We start from the raw sequence: 9,215 nt of genomic DNA, 5'->3' as shown, positions 1-9,215 counted from the left end.
AATCTGTTTAGGCGTGAGCTTTTTCTGCTTGAGGAAATAGCTTGTGGCTATATTGTCGGTTTTGACCGCGAACTTGGAACCCAACAAGTAGTGTCGCCACGTGTGTAGACAGTGCACCACGGTTGTCATCTCCTTTTCCTGGACAGTATAGCGGTGCTCGGTTTCATTCAATTTTCTGTTTTCAAAGGCAAAGTATGTCCCTCCTGCATCAAAACACCACTTATAGCAAAATCAGAAGCATCAGTATGTATTTCGAAAGCTTTCGAATGGTCTGGAAGCGCAAGCACGGGTTCCTCAGTCACGGCTTGCTTCAAGGAGTGAAATGCTCTCTGACATTTATCACTCCAGTCTCATATACGCCCCTTCTTCAGTAGGTCGGTCAGGGGTGCTGTCTTGGCTGAATAGCTCTTGATGAACTTGCGGTAGTAATTTACAAGCCCCAAAAACGTCTCAGCTCAGGTATGGTTTTCGGTGCTGCCCAGTCATGAATGGCCTGTATCTTGGCTTTGTCCATGCGTAATGTCCCAGCGCCAATAATATGTCCCAAAAAGCTCACTTCCTTCTACGCAAAGATGCATTCCTCCTTCTTGACATAGAGTTGATTGTCCCGTAGCACTTGAAAAATCTGTCTAAGATGTTGGATGTGCTCGGACAGTGTCTTGCTGTACACAACAATATCATCCAAGTATACTACAACAAAACGGTCAAGAAAGGGCTGAAATACTTTGTTCATGAGAGTGCAGAAGGTTGCAGGGGATTTGGTGAGGCCGAAGGGCATTACAGAAAATTTGAACGACCCATACCTGGTAACACACGTCGTTTTGGGCACATCTTCTTGAGCTATTCTGACTTGGTAGTATCCAGACCGTAAGTCTAACTTGGTGAACCAGCGGGCATCTCCAAGCTGGTCGAAAAGGTCAGCAATGAGGGGGATTGGATATTTGTTCTTGACGGTGATGCGGTTGAGAGCTCGATAGTCAATACATAACCTGAGGGATCCGTCGTGCTTCTTTTGAAACAGCACTGGTGCTCCATATGGTGCCTTTGATGGTTGAATGAACCCGGCGTCAAGCATCTCCTTGAGTTGCTTCCTCAATTCCTCCAGCTCAGGAGGTGCCATTCGGTAAGGTACAACAGCGGGTGGTTTGGTCCCTGGCTCCAGCTCAATGTGGTGATCAACCACCCGTTACGGCGGCAATTGCTTAGGCAATTCTGGCGCCATGACGTCTTTGAACTCTTTCAAAGTGTCTTGGATGTCCGCAGGCAAGTCTGTTGGTTCCGAATATGATTCCTCCTTGAGGGTGGTAAGGAAGGTAGGCTCGGCTCTCTTGAGTCCTTTCGTGAATTGTAAGGCTGAAAGGGTCTTGGCCATGAGCGCTCCTTCGCGTGAAAGTGGCACCATGCTGGGTTTCCCGCGTCCAGAATCATCATGGTGTTGGCGAAGGGAACGGGCACTGCCTTGACCTGATCCATAAACTCCATGCCAAGCACAATGGAGTGATCATCCATGGGAACAACAGAAAAATCAAGTATACCTGACCATTCACCCAAACGCACGCGCACTCCCTGTGCAATGTCGTACGTTGCCTTGGGTGCGGAGTTGACTGCTTTAAGCCATCCTTGTCCCTGCTCATATCGGAGGCCTAATTGGTCATCTTTCTTTTGTTCCATGAAGTTGTGGGATGCTCCCGTGTCCACGAGGACACGCACCTCTTGGTCCCCGATCTGAGCTGTCGTGTAAAGTCGCCCCAACTTCTCAGATTTTGGCACATCTACCTTGGCTTTGATGGCGCTCAAAATCTGTAGTGAACCTACACGGGCTTCTTGTTGTGGTTGCGGGTCTGGACGGTCCTCCACAAGGGCTGCTAGTCTACTCCTCTTTGGGCACTCCCTGACAAAGTGCTCCCCGTCACACAAGAAGCATTTTGGTGGTCCTCTCCAATGTCCTTTGTCCTGTTGGTCCCTTTGATCTTTTTGAACGGCCTTGCCTTTGTGCTTGTTGTGGTCTCGGGGTCCCTCCTTATAATGGTGGCGGTCTCCGCTTCTACTCTTACCATGCCTTGGGTCTTTGCTCTTTTCTGGTTTTCGGTATTCTACGAGTGACTCGGCAATGGCTATGGCAGCATTGAGATCTTGAGCTCCTCTTCATTGGATCTCGACTTTGGCCCACGGTTGTAGTCCATCCATGAAGCAAAACAGAGCTTCGCTGTCGGGAAAGTTATTGATCTCTAACAATAATTCGGAAAACTCTTTGATATACTCTCTCACGTTACCTCTGTGCGTGAGTCGACGGAGTTTGGCTTTAGCCTCATGTTCAGCATTTTCGGGGTAGAACTGCCGCTTTAGTTCACCCTTGAACTCGTCCCAAGTTGCAATACTGTTGCCGCCTCACTGCATTTCAGCATGCCTTCGACGCCACCAGACCATAGCAGTGTCGTCGAGGTAAAGTGCAGCGTGGTCAACTTTATCGGTGTCCGCCTCAACACCGGTAGCGCGGAAAAACTGCTCCATGCCCCATAGGAAATTATCTATTTCCTTCGCGTTTCTGGTCCCTTTGTACGCCTTCGGTTTGGGCACGTCGGCCTTGGAAAGTTTTGGCGTCATTTGCACAGTACTGGCTTATCCACGTGCTACAACCATCTTGCAAACTGCCCAGTCGCCTTGCACCTCCACCAACCCAGTTTCCAGTGTTGCAACTTTCTCCGTTAAAGCTGCAACCTCACCACGCAAAGCATCAATAGTAGCAAGGAGAGAGTCTTTTAGTTGGTTACCTTGAGTTAGACATGATTCGGCAATGACGTTGAGCGCGCTTTACATTTCCTCGTGTAACTCCTCCTGGTTGCCTTCGAGTTTCTCAGTGCGCTCACCAAGTTCCCCCACTTGGTCAAATTTGTCTCCGAAAGCCAGCTCTAACCTTGCGAGCCTGGCGTTCATGTCAGCAAAGGTGTCCCGTGACTTGTCCTTGCGTTGCTTTCTGGTGTCGGGTGCCTTCCTTTCCTTCTCACGGCCTTCGTGAACGATTTCTCCAGAACTCATCATCTTCGGATGCAGCTCTGATACCACTTGTCACAGGCTTATATTTTCGTAAAGGTCCTGTGCGGCACTTAGCGGCTATGTGCGCTAAGTCAGCCTAATGTCCCAAGGTGCGGAAATATTATGCAGATGTGCGGAAGCACAAAATCAGTCCCAAAACGTACAAGCAAATGAACTCAGAAAGGTAGGAGAGGAGAAACACAATATGCTGGAAAATACTTTGTATTGCTTAAGTGTCTTGAGTTGTACAAGTGAGGCCTTTATATAGGCAAAGGGGTACACAAGATGCCAAATTACATTGGTATGTACAATATATGGCAGTACAAGCTATTCTTCCTATTTGGGCAGGCTCCTGCATTCTGCTCTGTCCACTGCATGCATGGGTGCCCAGCTGCAGAGTCTGTTGTATCCTGCCTGCATGGCTGTCTAGCTGCAGAGTCTTCTGCATCATGGCAGTCCATCTGCAAAGCCTGCTGCATGGTGCCTGCATGCCTGCTGAGTCTGCTGCTCACAGGTCTGCATCATTGCTCTGCTGCACCTTTGCTGCATGACTGCCCTGCTGGCGGATGGTAGGCTTAAGTCCCTTTCTGTTGTAAGATGGCTTGAGCAAGTGGGCTGTGCGGGCACTTGACTTTGGCTGGGCTCATGGCTGCTTGAATGGGGCTGACCCAAATGTGGGAATTGGGCCAAATGAACCTCCATTGGGCTGGCGTGAATAATCGGGCTGTGACAATCATCCTCAAAACCTTGAGAATTTTCCTTGAATAAATTCAACCATGCACTCTTGGAAAACCCCAACAGATCACAAACTGGATTAGTGGATATACAAGAAAGAGCAGAAATGTAGTCTTCTTTCTCGATAGAGATGCAAAACCTTTCTTTGATGAGGGGAGGTTGGGGTTCCAGTTCGCCTACGCAAGATGTTCCAAGTTGTTTCCCATAGCTTTACCTCCCAACAGAAATAGCAAGAACAATGATGTCATTGCTTCTATTTGAGGTCGAAAAGGAAAAAATAAAAATGCAGAAAACTCACAATCCAGAATAAAGAAATTTTCTGAATTGTATTATGGTTTCAAATTTCAGCAACACTGACCCAGAAGTTAGTGAAAATGATGGAATGTTAGAACTTTCAAAGAGAATGAATGAATTTGAGTTTTTATTATGATTAGTAAAACTCTGAGTTAATTAGTGTGGTGGTTGTAGGTCAAACCATTGTGTTCCAAGATTTATCTGTTCAACCTACTTGGTAGGGAAAAATTAGTAACACCAAATGCCATCGTGACAATTATATCACAAAGTTAGAGACATTCGTCTTAATCAATGTTTTCAAAACTGGACTAAATCAATTGGTTCAATTGGTTCAACCTAGAACCGACCCATAGTTCAATCCAGTTTTCACTAAAACTTAGTTTGATATAAAACCCAATCAAACCTGATGAACTAGTTAAAGCTGATAGAATCGGATTCAACAAGGTCTTATTACCCTAACCCTTAATTTTATTTTCTATTCTATTTTTTGAGTTTTTTTTCTTTTAATGAATTGAACTTTATGTTTTAAAGAGTAAATATTCTTTCATGTTATTAATAATTGTACAAATTTTTTTTAATTACTTTCATATGGTTTATGTTTAAAATATATGTTAAATGTTTGATATTATATAATAAATTTATTATAATTTAATAATAGGTTAAACAAATCGGTTGAATCGATTGAATTAATCGAACCGTAAATCAGTTAAAAATATTGGCCACAATGGCCCCACGTGTGAGTCAAATGTTGCTGAAGTAGGGCATATCGGTGTGTGAAACCCGTCGCAGCAGCTTTAAATACGCCGCAACAAAAGTTATGGGTCAAAATGAAATTATTTTTAGAGAGGAAATCATAAACATACCCTTCCAGCTTCTGAGGCATCCAATATCATTCGGAGATGGCGTTTTGCATTGAAATGGAATCCCTGGTGCAGCATTTTTTTTTATTAATTACCTTATCTTATTCAATTTATCCGGTAATAAATTTTTTTATTAATTTTTAATTAAAAAATAATATAACAAACAAATAAAGAAAATGCGCCACTTTCGTTTTAAATATTAAATAATTATTATTACAATTTTAATTTTATTATAATTTTATATTTATTAATTTTTATGATATGATTAATCTATATTTAATTAAAATAATAAATAAATATAGAATAATAATAATTAAAAATTAATTAATTAATTTTATAATTAGACAATATTAAAATATTTAATATATTAATAAAATAAAAATTGTAAAAAAATAAAAGAATACATACTTTCTTTATATTAGTTTAATTAAATATAAGATTAATTTATATTTAATTATTTTTAAAATAATATAAAATAGTTTCTAAATATTTTTTATTATAATCAACTAATTACCATAATTATTACTTTTTTTTAATTGAGAAATCCCATTAGAGTTAGATTAATCATACTAAATATGTCAAATCTCAAGTCTAATGATTAATTTTATAACCATTTGAATCAAATAAGTTAAGAATTTGTTTTTAATATGTCACCGAAAAAAATTTGAACTTATGACCATTTATACATAGAGATTTCTTTCTTCCCTCTTAAATGATCTCTTAAAGACAATTACTATAATTAATAGTGTTTTTTAAATTAGACCGATATGGCTAGTTTGACCAATTAAACCATGAACAATCTATAATCCGATCTAATCAATATATATATAAATTATCTTATTAAAAATTCGATCAAGTTCAATATATCTGTTGAACCAGAAAAACTATTTAAAACTAACAAAATCAGGCTTACATAATTTTACATAATTTTTGTCTTATTAAAATTTTAAAAAATTATAATTTATAAGATTTTAATTAAATTAATAATTAATTTAGTATTAATGTTTTATCTATATAACGAAGTATTAATTATTTAATTAATATATTTAAAAATACGATTCTTACATTTTATATGTTTTATATTTAAAAATATAATAAATATTTAATTTTATTTAAAAAATATATAACATTTTAATAATAAATCAATAGATTGTCTGAATAAATCAATCAAACTACTAGAAACCAATGAGAGTTAACCTATCCAATTTTATTTAAAACATTAATAATTAATTGGTATGTACTAAAAGTACTGTTGATATAATCATCAATTTTATTATTTTATTATTTAATATATATAATACTATAACAACATAAAGTCATAAAAGAATCTACTTACATTACTGCAAACGAGGTCCCATCTTTAAATTTGACTCTTAAATTTATCAAATAATTTTTTACTAAATTTATATTTGTTTTAATTAAAAATAATTAATTTTTTTATTGATACAAATATAAATAAAAATATTAACAGTGTATAATCATATATTTGGGAGTAAATTTATAAATATATATTTCAATGATGTACAATTGTATGTTTAAGAAAAAAGAAGAGGGGGTCAATTGATAAGTCATATAATGTCTAAAATTTGGCCAATCTCCTAAGGCGACTTCCCCCCAAAAAAAACCTAATTTATTTTTAGGTTTGAAAACCTGCAATTTCCCCCGAGGCATTTAGGGTTTCTTATTTATAGTTTTGCAATTTTACAATTGACCCCCTCTTCTTTTTTCTTCTTTGCTTCACCCCATAGCCTTTGGAATTTTCAGTTTTCCCTTGATCTGGTTCAGTTTCCTTATTGTTTTTCAATGGCCTTCTTCCTCCATCTTTGATGTCTTTCTCTACCTGAGATTCAACCGAGATCAACCTCTCTTTCTTTTCAGCATTCGAGCTCCCTTTTGACACCTTCATGATACGACTTCCTCCTATCTCGTTGTTGTCGTGTCTTCTATTTGTCCAATTTTGTGCCATTTTTTCCTTTTAGTTCTTGCACAATGTCTGACTCTCTTCGTTAGTGCCAACATTTTTCTCGGTGGTCTAAGTTTCTTGTCTCTCTTTGACACTAATTGATTAGATTGATCGATGGTCCCAGTTCAAAATCTCAAGCTCTTTTTAAATTCAGAATGATTTGTTTTTGCGTTGAGACAAAGATGGCAATGGGAGACATAATTGAAGGGAGTTAATCAGTAGAGAAGAGAGGTCATGATCGAATTCTAGTCACCGGAGAAAAGTAGGTTGAAAATGAAACCCTAAGAGGAAAATGCAATTTTTCAAAACTTAATCCCAAGGGAAATTATTAGTGTTCTAAACCATTAGGAAAATGAGATAAATTTTTATTATTTTAATATATTAGTTAAATAACTATTTTACCCCTATAACTAATTGATTGAATTAATTTTAATAGTTTACGAGAGAGTTTGAGTTTTTAATATTTAACAGATAATAATTTGAGAATTCAACAAACCTTGGGTGGGAATATGTCATTTGACCCCTTCTCTAATTAAGTAATACAATTATCTGTTCAAAAGAGAATTTTTACGATAAACATTTAAATTATATAATCATATGTTAATATATCAATTTGTATATATACTTTAATTACCACTAGAAATGTAAATAAAGTACAAGTTTCAAATCATGTTTTTAAACTTTAAATATGAGGACTAATTAAGAAATATATAAACTACATGTTTACATTAGATTTTTGAAAGTTTTGAAATTTCACTATAATTTTTTAGTTAAAGAATACAAATAAGCTGTTTGATAAAAAAACAAAACATTAAAATTAAGACGAAAATGAAGACCCAGTTTTGGAGTCACACCATGTGGTTGTGGAGTCCACACTACAATGATATGTAATAATGGAAATCGTGTGGACTCCACAATCACATGGCGTGTGGACTCCAAAAGTGGGTCTTCGTCTTCCTTTTAATCTTAATATTTTGTTTTTGGCCAAAACACTTATTCTCACTCAAAGTATAGTGAAAATATTAAGTGACCCTACTAATTTTTTAAAACCCAAGTTAATTTTGGTTATTATAATCCGGGTAAAACCATTATTTAAAAATTTTTATTTTCACCCTTAATTTTGGTGGATGAAATTAGCACTAAAATGTTCAAATCAAAACAAAACTAAAATCATCCCTAAATATAAATATTAAATTTTGTTGGATGAAATTAAAGTTTCATCCCCTAAATGATCAATTTGGGACAGTATTGAAATCATAATAAAACCATTTATTTACCATTTTGGAGTAAAAATAAAATTGTCATTAAAATTATTATTCTACAATGAAACTAAAAATGTCTTTAAAAAGAAAATCTAAGTAAAATTATCATTTTGAGAGAAAAATAAAATTTTTCCTAAAATTATCATTTTAAGATGAAACTAAAAATATCTTTAAAAATGAATTCTAAGTTTCTAGGGACAAAATTAAAATTTTGTTTCTTAAAATTATAATTTTAGGACAAAAAAGAAATGTCTCTAAAATTATCATTTTGGGATGAATTTAAAATTGTCACCAAAAGTAAATTCTAAGTCTTTTAGGACGAAACTCTAAAATTATAATATAAGATGAAATTAAAAATATCTCTAAAAATGAATCCTAAGTTTTGGAGAATGAAATTAAAATTTTGTATACTAAAATTCTTATTCTGAGACGAAATTAAAATTTTTCTTAAAGATAAATCCTAATAAAATTATTCTTAAAGTCATCTTTATTTCTTAAAGATAAATCCCTAATATTTTAAAAAAAAATTATAATTTACTCTTTATTATACGATTTTACGATAAAGTCATCTTTATTTATAGGAAAAGAAAAAGAAATTGTAAGGTAAAAAAATGAAAATAAGACACTTTTTATATAATTTAGGGTTATATGATAACTTTCAAAATTAAAATAGTATGTGTAAAATGGTAATTTTACTTAAAATATGTTATTTCATTAACAGAGTTTAATTTTGGATACAAAAATGTTATTTATGTTTGTTTTTGGATGGAAAATTGTTATTTATGTTAATTAGGGGTGAAAAAGTGTTTTAAGATCAAACTTTGGATGAAAAAATATAAATTACTCGTTGCAATATAATAAACCACAAAGATATGGTCTTACACAAGGTAGAAAGATTGAAACATTAACCATCCACTAAGCTTCTTATGTATTAAATGTTAACATATATAATGTGTTATTTCGTGATTAAATAACTTTGAATTAAATATAAAATAATATGTAATCATATGATGATACATCACATATATATTCACTTGTGTGTTCAAAAGTGTATACGCATAATATTGC

At 35.0% G+C, this 9,215-nt stretch overlaps 1 protein-coding gene across 1 annotated transcript; it reads right to left on the bottom strand.

The window, feature by feature from the left end:
• Positions 1-1,239: 1,239 nt before the first annotated feature.
• Positions 1,240-2,511, bottom strand: LOC123219699. The gene is made up of 2 exons (XM_044641689.1): positions 2,393-2,511; positions 1,240-2,143 (listed from the first exon to the last, which is right to left on the bottom strand). Exons 1-2 carry the CDS (start codon positions 2,509-2,511, stop codon positions 1,240-1,242), a joined length of 1,023 nt encoding a protein of 340 aa, XP_044497624.1.
• Positions 2,512-9,215: the final 6,704 nt, after the last annotated feature.

The sequence above is a fragment of the Mangifera indica genome, chromosome 6 (genome assembly GCF_011075055.1).
Source record: "Mangifera indica cultivar Alphonso chromosome 6, CATAS_Mindica_2.1, whole genome shotgun sequence".
Classification (NCBI taxonomy): Eukaryota; Viridiplantae; Streptophyta; class Magnoliopsida; order Sapindales; family Anacardiaceae; genus Mangifera; species Mangifera indica.
The sequence above is the reverse complement of the archived record's forward strand: the minus strand, read 5'-3'. Positions and strand labels throughout refer to the sequence as shown.